At 46.8% G+C, this 15331-nt stretch overlaps 1 protein-coding gene across 1 annotated transcript in view; it reads right to left on the bottom strand.

The window, feature by feature from the left end:
- Positions 1-71: 71 nt before the first annotated feature.
- The window catches only part of LOC106769225 (ubiquitin fusion degradation protein 1 homolog), a gene marked incomplete in the record, with an annotated part of 16426 nt that continues 1166 nt past the window's right edge, over positions 72-15331 (bottom strand). Inside the window, 10 exon segments of the mRNA XM_014654752.2 lie at positions 72-393; positions 511-764; positions 1277-1500; positions 2018-2148; positions 2257-2378; positions 2477-2509; positions 2601-2625; positions 4017-4094; positions 4735-4787; positions 5277-5569. Coding sequence (XP_014510238.1) covers positions 304-393; positions 511-764; positions 1277-1500; positions 2018-2148; positions 2257-2378; positions 2477-2509; positions 2601-2625; positions 4017-4094; positions 4735-4737 — 960 coding nt within the window.

Below are 15331 nucleotides of genomic sequence, written 5' to 3'. Positions count from 1 at the left end.
AGGCCGGACCGCAACTTAAGATTCAATTACTATTAAAAAGATCAAAGGATCGGGGGAATGAGTACCAGTAATAAAATCTAATACGAGCAGACCAGGACTAGATTACCATATCATGAACAAAATCTCCCTAGAGATGGCAATAGCTTCATTCACAAGTAATCAAGGTATTCTAAGTATTTTCATTGGGGTCTACTGGTCTATCTACTGCTTATAATACAAAAAAAAAAAGAAATAATACAAGTTTTTGCAATAGACATGAATCCATGCAGAAGGTAAAAGATCATTTAATTAACTGATATAAAATTAACCCCGTAAAGAATACTTCTTCCCTGTAAAAGCTTGAAATTTCGACTCTTCGTTCTCTTTAGGTGGCTCTGGTTTTGGCTCTTTCGCCTGCACAGACGGAAGATGTAAAAGTTAACAGTCCATCAATTAACATTCCAGGAGCACATATGCGGAATCCGGAAATGATTTGAAATATTACCAAAAAGTTGCCAAAAAGCAAATTACCTTTCCTGTCTCTTTAGAACGGTTTGCATTTGACCCAAACACAAGCTTGCCCTGAGATTGACGAGCATTACTTTGTGAGCTAGAAGTTGTAGAAGACTGCGAATTGACATTTGGAACATCAGGTTTCTTGTCCTTTGACCCTGAGGAAGAAGAAACTGGAGGAGGCTGATACTTCAAAGGTTTTCCATCCAACCGTCTCCCAGTTCCTGAAAATGGGTTGAATTTGGGCTCAGTTTCGGCAGGGGTATCCTCAGCTGCAAGGAAGAACGTGTCAGTCTTTATAACAAAAAGAACACTAATATAATCATATTATACATTTTATTACAAAAACTCAATCCTCCCATTTGAGTATTTGACACAATCCCGATTATATAAAAAAAAAAAAAAAAGCGAACCCATCATGGGTCAAATAAACGCAAATATCAATGTAGCAGACATCAACAGCAATAATTTGAAAATAACAAGTTTTAGCGTGTAATGCAACTGACTCAACATAATCGACTTACAAACGTGGTCAACAGCTACACTCAGTTTTTTTTATTTTTATTTTTTTTTTAAAAAAAAGATTCTTCCCACTTCAAGGTTCAGCACTGATGTTCAAGTAATATAGCAAACCGATTAAGCACAAATAATAATTGAAAAGGACATTATTCTCCATACTAGGACCTTTCGATACTTCAGTTTATAAACTGAGCTTCCAATACAGAAACATGTCACACAAACAGAGGAAAAGAATACGGCAAACATCAGTCACTCAAGTGCATACCAGCCGCTGGTGCCTTTCCAGTAGAATACGGTGCAATGGGCTTTTCAGGTTCCTTGTAATCCAAGGGAGGAGCAAAGTCCACCTCGCAGTCAGTCTCAATTATGCTTATAGCATTGTCAGGCTTAGTTTCTATAATATCTATGTAATATTTTTTGTTGTTGTAAGCCACCATAATGCTATCTCCAGTAGTCAAGCAGGAAAAATTCCTCAGTGTCGTTTCTAAGCTGCATAAGAAGTACAATATATAAATCAAGATCTAACTCAAATCACTGTACAAAAAAGTAAATAAAGAACTAAGTTAAAAAAGGACTACAAGATAGAGTTAAAACAAGACAAACCATTATTAAGAAACAACCAACAAAACTCATCCCAAATCGCATGTGGACAAGGAATTCACATGCTGAACTTAGCTCTAAACCATATTCGATATAGTCATGTGGAATAATTATTTGACCCACTTCTAAGATTGAGTCCACATTACCACATCAAAGAACACAGAAGCGAGATACAAAAAATCCCAAAAACCAGACTGCATCAAATACCATAAACCATTGAAGTTGCAATGTGTGTAATTGAGAAAACATCAAGCAGCGGGAATATAATGGAAAAATGGTATGAGAGGATACATATATCAGTTTGCTAAGAAGAAACAAATTAGAGATATTGCATTTTCAAAAGAAAAACTCATCAACAGGGAAATAGCATAGCTTTACTATCTAAACTTAATAAACATCAACTCACATAGCTTTCGGATTCGAAATATCTAAGAAGTCCTTTGTGTGGGGCTGTAACTTAACATATGTCCCTTTTGGAAGTGTCACATTTTTCACTTTAACAATGTCCCCCTCTTGTAAAAGCATGTTCTCCATCATCTGTGTATGTAACCGGATCAATTAAAAAACTTAAAACTCAAAGCAGAACCATATTTGGTCAAACAAGCATACAAAAATATTCACAAACAATTACTTTGGAATGCCTACCCAGTATGGCATGTATATCATGCCTTCCTCTGCAATGAACTCAAGAACACCACAATGAGAAACCCGCTCAGCAGCATCATTACGCAGTTCAAACAACATTGGGTAATCAATATGCAGAGATGCTGCAGATAAAACTTGGCATTAGACTTTGACTCTTAGGGATATATATTCATTTTGAACAGAAGAAAAATAAAAACAGTTCAACAGTAACACAACTCACCGAGACGGTCAAGGGCTGATGGAGGCATTATAACTGTAGCATGACACGTTTAATTTTGACATCAGATGGATGCGAAAAGGATATTTCAAAAAACAAAAGAACTAGTATGGACATGGAAACTTACTTTTGTCACCACTTTCAATTTGGGGCTGCAGTATTAAGAGGGGAAAAATAAAATGACAAAATATTAGATAACTCAAAATCTACGAAAATACATGTTTCAATTTAAGAATACCATAACTCTCATACAATAAACATTATAGATTAAGGTCACCTTAATTGACTATCTTAAATTTCTTTCTCTAGGTTTGACGAAAATATATGTTTCAATTTAAGAATACAATAACTCTCATATCTTAAATTTCCATATTATATATTTCGAACCAGCATCCAAATATTTGCTTTCTGCTATATCTTCTTATGTTCAAGGTAATATGACGGAGGTATAATAATTTTGAACTTTAAAGCAATATGGGTTTCAATCTACATTAACAAACTTAACAGTCTAACCTGAATTTCAATTTTCTACATTTTATGCAAACTTAGTTCCCTCAACAAGACCATAATTTTCATCTGTTCATCAATTCCATAATTTTCATCTGTTCATCGATTCCATATCTTTCAAGTCTCTTTTCTTCCCATACAAACACTGATAAGATAAGATGACCTTTGCACACCGCTGTCTGGTTTGTTTCCCAGCCATTATAAAAAACCATGCACAGTGAAGCTCCAGCATAGGAAACTCTCACGTCAGACTTCTTTTGTTTTTTGGTCATGTCACAAAAGATGCATGTGACTATGACTTACGCTGGATGTTGTTCTTCAGAAGTTTCAGTGTAAATCTAGTCTCATGTGTGATTTAGAGGTTATTTTCATTATTATTAATGCTATTTTCTATGTATTTTTAAATGTTTAAGTGTAACTCAAGAATTTGCAGTCCATGCACTACCCCATTTATAATCTTTCATCAACCCTGTAAATCCTAGATAAAATCTCAATTCTGAAAAGAACATTTAGATTTATCAGATATAGACCCCCTTTTTTATCCAAAAGGTAGGAGACTCATAATATGCTTTTCAAGAGGGTGTGTGTGTGTGTGTGTGTGTGTGTGTGTGTGAGAGAGAGAGAGAGAGAGAGAGAGAGAGAGAGATAGAGAGAGAGAGAGAGAGAGAATAATGGAAAGGGATGAAGTGCATAGTGGATTTGGGGGACATTAAACCCGTTCACATCAATGTATCCCACAACTTAACCGATTGCAGTCACCCAAAACAACATTTTTTATTTATGATAAATGACTGAATAACTGGATGAGGAGCCTAACATAAAATACAATAAATAGCACATATACGGATATATGGTCAAATACTAGAAACAATATGTAAAAAAATAATAAGAAGAAAACTATATAAGTCATGGCTAATTTTAGTTAGCTGAAAGCAATATAATTTAAGAGTGGATTATAAGTAAAAAATGGAAAGTAAAAGTCAATGAACTTTTAATCATTCTATGATAGATATGCAGTATGCCAGAAAAGAAATACCTTTTCAATAAAAGAAGCTGGGTAGCATCGATATATCTGCTCAAATGATGTCCCGTGATATCCATATCCGTCAAAAAACTGTGAAAAATGTACATGAAGTGGATAAGAGTATATAAAAATCGGCAGATATCATCACCCTGGGGTCAATATTACATAATTAATTAATTGATTGATTAAAATGTTATAAAGAGGAAAAGTATAATTAGTAGAGATGATGAAAAACATAATTCTACGAAAGACAAAGGAGCCGACATATATTAATAATTGAAATCGAAACAACACAAGAGAATAAGGGAATAATTGGCTTATGGAAATGTTTTGTAATGATAAAAAGGAAACTTTAATTAATCATTTCATCCCTATGTCCGCACCAGCGTTTCGTTTCAGTCCTTGTACCTAAATACTATGCGTTTCGGTTCCTATACATACGAGAATCTTCTTTATGTTTTTAGGTGCCATCCCACCATTTTATTCTTGTTTTATACTGCAAGGAAACTAACCTAGGAACAAAAGAAAATGTTTGCTTGTCGCAGAGATTTTACGAACATGTGGTAAAACAGAAAGTTGGCACAGGAATAGGAATAAATTGCTTAAACCTAACAAAAACATCATCTTCTCGTCACATTGCATTATGTTTTCAAAAGGTTTGAACAGGCAACGATAAGAACAACATCAAGAAACAGGAAAAAAAAAAAACAAGTCATTTTCGGAAGCAAACCATTTTCTATTGTGCTGATTGCAGATACAACGAGAATCAACCCTCAAAGCTCCCTGTAAGAGTAAACAACCAGGTGCCTTATATTAAAAAGAGGTAAGCAGCCGACCATAAAAAATGGCGATCGAGCCGGTGTATAAATTTCCAAATGCAGACAAAATTAATTATAATGACGTTCATATATAGGTAATATTTACAAAGCGAAAATTACATATAAAACGAAACAATCAATCAATTAAAACAGAATCCTAAACTGAACAAGCATTATCCACAGACTCGCGAAACTCGATCGCGGAATCAATATTACAGGAAAAGTACACGCAATTGAGGAAACCCTAAGTCCGGCCCAGGGAAAGGTAACAATTATGCAATCATCCTTCGATTTTAAGAAAGACTGAATCAAAGTGAAAACTAGAGGCATTTGAATCGAATACAAGTAAATTGTGAGAAAAAAAATGAAGCAGTGGAAAGATTTGGCAGGATCAATAATTGAACAGTTACAGCTAAGGAGCTTGGGAGAAGGAAACGAAAGCGAAGAGAGAAACCTGATGCTTGATCTGAAGAGAGAGAACAGAGAAAGTGCAAGGTAGGGGAATGGAATATAAACTATTTTGATAGAGTTGGGACTGGAGCAGTAGGTAGCAGGTGATATAGAATAATAGATTGCACAAGGGGGAATGGTAATCCAACCGAATGGGTTATGGCTTCAGTACGTAACGCTCACGCTATATCGCCAAATATTTGGACTGGGCCTCAATTCGGCCCTAATTCGGCCCAATTAACTAAATCCTTAATCCCTCTATATCTGAAACTCTGGAATTGACACGTATGTTGTTAAGTTGTTAACACCTTTTGTTTTGAAATAATTTAACTGAAAAGTAGGATAATATTATAATATTGTTCCGGTATAGGGCCGAGACCTAAATCACCTACACAATTTCCAGCTCAATTTCCTATCTAAATTCTCTTGTGCTCCCTCGTGCTCCTATGCTCCCGCAGGGTACCTGCTAAAGGCACTCCGATGCTTAAGTCAGTTTTTGTTACCCGATCGGGAATATTAGATCAGTATCAAATGTGCAATCAATGAATCCACCTACCTGTGACCTTTGACTTGTATTTATAGTGGTGGACATGGGCCTGATATTAAGATTACCTTAATTAAGGCCCAATTATGGCCCAACCACCTAAAACACTGGATTATGCTAATCTTACCATACTTACCTTAACCTTTTGTTGACCGTGACCGTCCGGTCGTTATGCCGGCCGTGCGCTCCTCCTTAAGTCTCATTCTACGGGTGGATTTTGTATCTGGTCGTCCGGTCATTGTGCAACCGGCCGGTAATCTTTAGCTGTTGGTAGGTGGCGGAAACGATACAATAGCTCGCAATTGGGGGGGGGGGGCATGTGGTATATTCGCGTGGGCTTGGCACCGCTCACACTTTGCGGTGAAAGCTTTGGCGTCGTTCTCCATCGTGGGCCAATAATACCCGGCCCTGAGGGCCCTCGCCTTCAACGTTCTCGCTCCCGTGGTGATCCCGCAGGGTACCTGCTAAAGGCACTCCGATGCTTAAGTCAGTTTTTGTTACCCGATCGGGAATATTAGATCAGTATCAAATGTGCAATCAATGAATCCACCTACCTGTGACCTTTGACTTGTATTTATAGTGGTGGACATGGGCCTGATATTAAGATTACCTTAATTAAGGCCCAATTATGGCCCAACCACCTAAAACACTGGATTATGCTAATCTTACCATACTTACCTTAACCTTTTGTTGACCGTGACCGTCCGGTCGTTATGCCGGCCGTGCGCTCCTCCTTAAGTCTCATTCTACGGGTGGATTTTGTATCTGGTCGTCCGGTCATTGTGCAACCGGCCGGTAATCTTTAGCTGTTGGTAGGTGGCGGAAAGCAGATTTTCACAGTGCTTGGGCGCTAGACGTCAGGCCCGTTCGGGGGATCCTTTTTCTACCGCCGGTTTCGCCTGTACCAGATAACGTCGGATAGCGGGGGTCTTCCGTCCGGCATCGACTAGGACCGGTCGGTAGTCCCTAGTACATCAGGCCCCCCAAGCCCTAGACAGAAAGTCGTAGGGTTTATAAGCGGTGCCTGTCTGTATGGGAGTGTGTCGTGTCATCCGTGGACCAGCGAGGGCGTTATTGGAAATAGAAGGGGGGAAACTTTGAGCGGGAAATTTAAAAATGGAGTGCCACGTGTGAGTTTGGTATTGGACACGTTACGGGGGAATGGAACAGTCGCGCGATCCAGACCCTTGATGATGTTTGAAACGAACGGTGCGATGTGTTTAGCAGTTACGAATATTTCGGCTATAAATAGGAGTTGTTTGACTGCTTCAGACTTACCTTTTGCTCACTCTTCCCTCAGCAGCCGTTCGGCATTTCTTTTCCAACCAGGTAAAAATAAATGGCAATTACCATATCGTCTTCTGGTTCGGCGGGTGGGGATGGCGGGGACTCGTCAAGCAGGAGCGGGAGCGAGAGTTCGCACAGCTCGGGATCATCTTCGAGGGCCGAACAGTCAGATGCCGGACAGCCAGCAGACCGAATCATACACGGGACGGCTCTCTATCTCCTAGAGGGAGGCGTGCAGCTTGAACCCATCCGTCCCATGCCGGCCGGAGGATGGCCAGTAATAAGGGGGTATGACTGGGCCCCCCATGACGTGGGAACCTATGAATCCGAGTTTCAGAACCGGGGAGTCCTCTTGGAGTGGGCCAACCAGTCCTTCATAGCTCGTGATGAGGCGGACGCNCAACTTTTTCGGATTNGCGTGTGTTATCCCAACGAACGGGTGTGNCACGGGAAAGGGACGAGCTCCGAGGATTTCTTTTTCGTTTATACCTATTTGTTCCGTCGCATGATGGTGCGGATCCCATTTACTCGGTTCCAGGCTGCCGTCCTGAAGAGAATGAATGTCGCCCCCGCCCAATTGCATCCGAACAGCTGGGCCTGTATTCAGGCGTTCGTGGTGGTATGCACGGCTTTAGGCGTCGAGCTTTCAACATCTGTCTTCTTTCATTACTTCCATGTTCGGCCGGTCACGACGCGAGGTTGGGTGTCGTTGAGGTCCATCCAACAGGGCTTGTTTCAAAACTATGCGGATTCTTTTAAGGACTTTAAGCACAAGTTCTTTAAAATAATAATAAAAGAAGGCGGCCGGAAGGAATTTGTGGACCCCTCCGGTGAACCCCTGTTTCCTTTTTACTGGACCGAGGAGCCGGCCCAAATAAAGTCGGTGCCGGCGTGNGATTTGACTNCATCTGAGCGTGANGCNGTAANGCTTATTAACGATCTCCCCCGTCGCCTCCCCGCCCGCAAGCTGGTTGAATGCCTATGCCACGAGGATTTTAGTAACGTGGCGTTTGGTACGATTTTATTGTTTTGTATCGTTATGTTTATGTTTCGTTCTGGCTGATTTTACTCTCTTTCCTTGCAGGTGCTATGTCGTTCCCCGGCCCCCGTAAGACGAAGTATATCCCTCCTGCCCAGAAGAAGGATCCTCGTCTGGGTGGTGACGTGAAGATTCCGCCCCCCAAACCTACTCTCAAGGTCGTTCGCCGAGGGCCGAGCGTGGACTCCACTCCCGTGGCCATTCCGCTTACCGGCGGTGGTCGAGCTCCCGACGAGGTTACTCTTGTTGACCCTCCCGCTGGGTCAGTTCCCCCGGTGACCGTAGCTGACGCTGAGAAGACCGCGGCCGGTCCCTCCGAACCCTCCCGCGCCGATGCTTCTCGAAAGAAGAAAAGGAGGTCTAAGGAGGGTGAAAGGTCCTCTTCAAAGAGAAGCAGGCGGGAGCGTACTCCCCAACCTCTTCCCGGCGGTCTTATGGACCCAGCTTTCGGCGTGAGCGACCGGCTGGACTTCCGGATGAGCTCTGCGCAGCGCGAAATCGTTGAGCAGCTTTCAGAACAACAGTTGCTCAAAGCTGCCTTGGAGCACAGTAGCCGGGGGGCCATGTTGATGTGGTATGCGGAAAAGTTCGCTGACCGCCGGGGGCTGGATGCTATTCAACGAGAGTTGATAGCCGAGAAGAAGGCGGGCGCTGAAGCGAAGGCGAGCTTGGAGTCGCTTACCTTTGAGCACGCTAACTGTGACGCAGAGCGGGCGGGTTTGCAGAAGAAGCTGGCGGACGCCTGTGCCGAGGTGGAGACCCTTACCCAAAAACTTAACGATTTGGGATTGAAGTACGAGGCGGAGCAGGAAGAGAATAGCCGCCAGCGAGCCGCCTTGGCCGAAGCGGGCAACAAGGTCTCGTCCCGGGATGAAGAGTTGGCTGAGATACATGCCGAGAACATCCGCCTGCACGGGGAGCTGTCGGGTACCATCACGCGGCTCAACCAAGATGTTCAATTGGAACATGAAGAGGGCTTCTTCAAGGCCATCCGCCAGGCCGCCTATTTCTTCAAATTTGACCCGACATCTGTGGAGTGGGACCTGGGGATGGACGTTCATAAGGGGAAGCTTGTCCCTCTTTCAGAAATTCCCGGGGAAGATGACAAAGGTTCGCCGGCTGATAATAATTGACGGTTTATTGTCTCTTTTTGTTGTTTTTTGGGTTGGGGGTTGTGATTATGCGTTTGGTCCGAACGCCTTTTGCTTTCATACTTGCACAATATATGTTGTACAACCCTCTTTTTGATAATGAAATTTCTTTGTTTTCACGTTACGTTGTGTAACCTTTACTTTTTAAGCAATATAATTGTCCGGGCGGCGATGATTTTTGTTTTTATAAGGTTCGCCGTTGGCGGCCCTTTTACGGGACGTATCGTGTTATTCGTGGGCATTACGCGGGCGGCGATGGTTCTAAAAGAACTCGCCGTTTGCCACCCGCTTGGAAGTGGCCGGGTCTTTTCCGGAGAAAAGACGCCGTTCACCACTTGGTCGGAAGTGGCAGTGTCTTTTCCGGAGAAAAGACGTCGTTCACCACCTGCTTGGGAGTGGTAGTGTCTTTTCCGGAGAAAAGACGCCGTTCACCACTTGGTTGGAAGTGGCAGTGTCTTTTCCGGAGAAAAGACGCCGTTCACCACTTGGTGGGAAGTGGCAGTGTCTTTTCCGGAGAAAAGACGCCGTTCACCACTTGGTTGGAAGTGGCAGTGTCTTTTCCGGAGAAAAGACGCCGTTCACCACTTGGTCATCGTGCAACTGTAAAAGGTAAACACTTGGGCTTCATTCACTTTTCAAAAGTATTTACATCGTGGGTTTAACTGAAATAAAATTTCAAGTGGGAGGCGTTCCAAGTATTCCGGAGTGGCCGGCCGCCTGGGGCGGAAAGGCGGTAAGCACCGTTTTGCAAATCTTCCATCACCCGGAATGGGCCGTCCCATTTTGCCGCAAACTTTCCGTGCGCGTGCTCTTTCCTGGCATCTCCGGTCTTTCTCCATACTAAATCGCCCTCTTGGAAGTGCCTTGGTCGTACCTTGGTATTGTACCGCCGCTCTACCAACCGCCGGCAAGCTTCCGCGTGCAACACGGCGCGATCCCGTCGTTCGTCTACGGAGTCCAACTCGACCCTCAACTCTTCCTCGTTTAGCTGCAAGTCCTGGATTTGTCTGCGTAATGACGGTTCCCCAAGTTCTACTGGCAGCATGGCGTCAGTTCCATAGGTTAAGTTGAACGGGGATTCCCCGGTAGTTCCGTGCGGGGAGCAACGATATGCCCACAAAACCTCCGGCAGTTCATCCACCCAGGTTCCTTTTTTGTCGCCCAGTCGCCGTTTGAGTTCGGCCACAATTGCCTTGTTAGCCGCCTCCGCCTGGCCGTTCGTTTGGGGGTGTTCAACCGAACTGGTGACATGCTTGATTCCCAGNCCTTGAAAGAACGACTCTAATCTTTTATCAATGAACTGCCGGCCGTTATCAGTGACGACCGTCTGTGGAAGTCCGAACCGACATATTATTTTCCAGAAAAAACTTTGCACCTGGCGGGCGGTGATTGAGGCTAAGGGTTCTGCTTCTACCCACTTCGTGAAATAATCCACCGCAACGAGTAAAAATTTTTTCTGTGCTTGGCCAGGGGGAAAAGGGCCGACGATATCCATCCCCCACTTGGCGAACGGCCACGGCGATACAATAGCTCGCAATTCAGCGGGGGGGGCATGTGGTATATTCGCGTGGGCTTGGCACCGCTCACACTTTGCGGTGAAAGCTTTGGCGTCGTTCTCCATCGTGGGCCAATAATACCCGGCCCTGAGGGCCCTCGCCTTCAAAGTTCTCGCTCCCGTGTGCAGGCCGCAAATCCCGTTATGGAGTTCGTTCAGCACGTACGCTGCCTGGTCTGGACTTATGCACTTTAGCAAGGGGACAGAAAAACCTCTTCGGTATAAGTCACCTCCTATCTTGACGTAGCGGGCCAGTCGTCTGGCCTCTGCTGGTTTCAAGCCAATCCCTTGATCCTGGTCCGTCATCAGCTTCATGATTTCGACCCGCCAGTCATCGCTGGCGGGTGGTCCCAACGCCATGCACTCCACCGACGGCTCCGTCAAGACCTGGCGAATGACGGTGGTCAGCTGTCCTTTTTCTTTACCGGTGCTAAGCTTAGACAGCATGTCCGCCCGGGAGTTCTCTTCTCGCGGGATGTGCTTGATTACGAAAGGTTGAAAGCTCTTGGCCATTGTGCTGGCTTTGTGAAAATATCTCAACAGCTGGTCGTCTTTGACCTGGAACTCACCCGTCATTTGTCCGACGACCAGCTGGGAGTCGGTTCTACACGTGAGGGATCGAGCCCCCATGTCTATGGCCAAGGCAAGTCCGGCGATCAGGGCCTCGTACTCGGCCTGATTGTTGGAGGCTTTGAATTTGAAGACGAGTGACTGCTCGATGAGGAAACCGCCTGGTCCCTCCAGTACCACCCCGGCTCCGGTGTTCGCCCGCCCGGCCGCACCGTCCACGTAAAGGCTCCACCCTTCAGAAGTGTGGTTTTGGGGCAATTCTAGCGCAAAGTCAGCCAAGTGCTGTCCCTTGACAGATCCTCGCGGTTCAAAACGCAAGCCGAACTCTGACAACTCCACCGCCCAGCTCACCATCCTCCCAGCTATGTCGGGTTTCCTCAGGATCTTGGATACGGGATGGTCGGTTTTAACAACCACCTGATGACTTTGGAAATACGGGCGAAGCCTCCTTGACGCATGGAGNAGAGCTAGAGCAACCTTCTCGACTAGTTGGTATCGGGTTTCGGCGGGGTGAAGCACTCTACTGACGAAGTATATCAGGCGAGGTTCANTGGCGTCTTGGACNAAGGCTGCGCTGATAACNTCCTGGGATACCCCCAAGTATACCTGCAACTCGGAGTNCGGGAGTGGGCGATTCATCACAGGAGGGTTGGTTAACAAGCTTTTTACGGCGGCAAAGGCTAGCTCGCACTCTGAATCCCAGCTCCCTGCTTCGTCACCCTTCTTCATCCTCTTCAGGATTGGTCGTATCCGGTCGGCCAGTTTTGGAATAAACCTGGCAAGAGCCGTCAACCGCCCGACCAACCTCTGGATTTCCTTTAAGCTGACAGGACTCCGCATNTCAAGGATGGCTGCGCACTTGTCGGGATTGGCCTCAATCCCCCTTTCGGTCAGCATGAACCCTAAAAATTTGCCAGCAGAGACACCAAAAGTACATTTGGCAGGGTTAAGGCGCATATTGTAGCGGCGTACCTGCTGGAACACTTCCTCCAGGTCACGTAGGTGTTCCCCGGGGGTTGCGGACCGGACGACCATGTCATCCACGTACACCTCCATACACCGTCCGATCTGGTCTGCGAAGATCTTGTCCATTAACCTTTGGTACGTAGCGCCGGCGTTCTTTAATCCGAACGGCATCACGTCATAACAATAATTTCCCCGGTTAGTGATGAACGCCGTCTTCTCTCGATCGGCCTCGTGCATTGGTATCTGGTTGTACCCGGAGTACGCGTCTAAGAAACTGAGTACACGATGGCCGGACGCTCCATCTACCAGACTATCTATGTTCGGGAGGGGATGGGAATCTTTGGGGCATGCTTTGTTGAGATCTGTGTAGTCGGTGCACATGCGCCACTTGCCACTAGGCTTCTTCACCATTACTACGTTAGCAAGCCAAGTAGTATATGTCACTTCGCGGATGAATCCTGCCTCCTTGAGCTTCTTTACCTCCTCCTCGACCGCCCGCTCCTTCTCGGCGCCCATCCGCCGTTTCTTCTGAGCCACCGGTCGGGCCTCTCTAAAGAGGGCTAAACGGTGGGTCATGATGGATGGGTGTATCCCTGGCATATCGGCTGCAGTCCAGGCGAACAAATCTCTGTTCCGCCACAACATTTCCCTAAGGCCGTCTTCGAATGCAGGATCCAAGCCTCCCGCTATTGTAGTGACTTGGTCCTCTCTTGACCCTAGTTTGGCTGGCTGAATTGTCCCGTGCGGCTCCATTCTATCTTCCGTTCCCATCCGTGGGTCCAGATCAGCCATGGCCACCTCCGACCGCGGCACTTTTGCCCTTGGCGCTCGGGGGTACATACGTAATCCGGCAGCATAACATTCCCTTGCCGTTTTCTGATCAGCTCGGACCGTTACAATTCTTTTTCGGTCGTTGGGGTACTTCATAGTTAAATGAGGTGTGGATACAACGGCGCCGAAGGAGTTAAGGCATGGGCGCCCCAGTAAGACATTATATGAAGTATTGGCATCCACCAGCAGATACCGAACCTTCTTCTCATCACCATCCCGTCCTGCCCCGAGCCGGGTGCGGAGATCCACGTACCCTTTGGTGTCCACTCGCTCTCCCGCAAAGCCCACGATTTGCTCATGGAAGGGGACGATCAGCTCCTCCGAAAGGTCCATCTGCAGAAAGGTCTTCCAATAAAGGATGTTGGCGGAGCTNCCCTGGTCGACAAGGACTTTCGCCACTTCATACCGGGCGATTTCAGCCGTGATAACCATCGGGTCATCCTGCTCNAAATCNGGNGCGTGAAANTCATCNTCTGTGAACNTTATCGGCGGCATGGATTTCCGGCTAGACTGGACACTGTTCACCGAGCGCAATGCCCTCACATGGCGCTTGCGGGCGGAGGTCGACGGCCCCCCACCTGCGAACCCGCCAGATATCGTATTGATTCGACCACGTACCGGCCGATCACGGTCCCCGCTACGACTTCTACTTCTCCTCCTCCGGTCATCACAATTTGATCGATGGTCCGGTCGCCGAAGTGGCCGACTTGGACTTCGATCCTGACTCCTCCGCGAAACGGGGCTTGGCCCCCGCCCCCGCCGGGGTTCGGCGGGCGCCTTTCGGATGTATTGCTTCAGGTGCCCGGCCCGAATCAATTCTTCGATCTTGTCTCGCAGGGTCACACACTCCTCCGTGGTATGCCCCATATTCTGGTGGTACAAACAATGTTTGTTGCCATCAGCTCCGGACGGCGTAGGCCGCTTTTTTAGGGGGGGGATTAAGTTGACGCTCAACGCCTCTTGTAAGATACGGGCAGGGGGGGCGTTGAGCGGGGTATACTGTTGGAACTTGGGTCCTCGGTGGGTCTCCCGGGGCTTGAAGCCCCCCGTCCGTGAGGACCCGTCAAGTTTTTTACCCTCGGCCTTCTCTTTCAACTCTTGGCTCTCCTTCTTGTATGCTTGTTTCATCTCCTCCACTCTCATTTCATCCGCCGCCCGCTCTCTTAACTCCTCCATAGTTTTTGGNCTCTTCCGGCATACACTGTCCTTAAAGGGTCCTGGGCGAAGTGCGGGCATNACGTATTGCAGGGCTAGTTCAACATTCAACCCCTTAACCCTTCGGACCATCTTCTGGTAACGGTCCATGAATGCTTTCAATGTCTCATCTTTCCCCTGCCTAAGATTGGAAAGTTCGAAGACCGTGGGGTCTTCGGCCCGGTTACCGGCGAACTGCCGCCCAAACAGCTCCTTTAACCCTTCGAAACTTCGAATAGAACCTGCAGGCAGGGCATTAAACCACTCGAGTGCCTCNCCCTCTAACGAGAGGGAGAACGCCCGGCACCAAATCGCCCTNTTACCCGTGCGGAACGCCATCCGGGTGGAGAAGGCTTGAATATGATCATCGGGGTCAGTTGTACCATCATATATACTGAGTTGAGGGGGCACAAAGTGCTCCGAAATATGGACGTCCATGATGGACCGGGTGAATGGCAATCCTTCGACTACCTCTTCCTCCTTCACTAACGGCGTTCTTCCGACCGGTACCGTGCTGACGGTGGCGGTTATCCTCTCCGTCCTCGCCTGACTTCCATCTAACTCCGTATCTTCCAACCTCCAAGTTCTATCCGAGGCACTGCTGTGTTCGGCCGCCCCCTCCCGAGCATTCGAATTTCCGAGCTCATCCTCCTGCCGACGTTCTGACAGATCCTTACTCTTCTCCCTCATCTCCCGATATTGCGCGATCCGAGCAGCACATTCCTCTCTAACCGTCGATAGCTCCTGTTCGTGCTGCCGCCTCATATCCTCCATCTGCTGTCGCAGTGCTCTGATCGCCTCCGCCGGGTCCTCAACGGTCATGTTCCTCGTGGTCACCATTGGGTTTAGACTCTCGGCCCCACGGTGGGCGCCAAAATGTTCCGGTATAGGGCCGAGACCTAAATCACCTACACAATTTCCA

This window comes from Vigna radiata, chromosome 7 (genome assembly GCF_000741045.1).
Source record: "Vigna radiata var. radiata cultivar VC1973A chromosome 7, Vradiata_ver6, whole genome shotgun sequence".
NCBI lineage: Eukaryota > Viridiplantae > Streptophyta > Magnoliopsida > Fabales > Fabaceae > Vigna > Vigna radiata.
The sequence above is the reverse complement of the archived record's forward strand: the minus strand, read 5'-3'. Positions and strand labels throughout refer to the sequence as shown.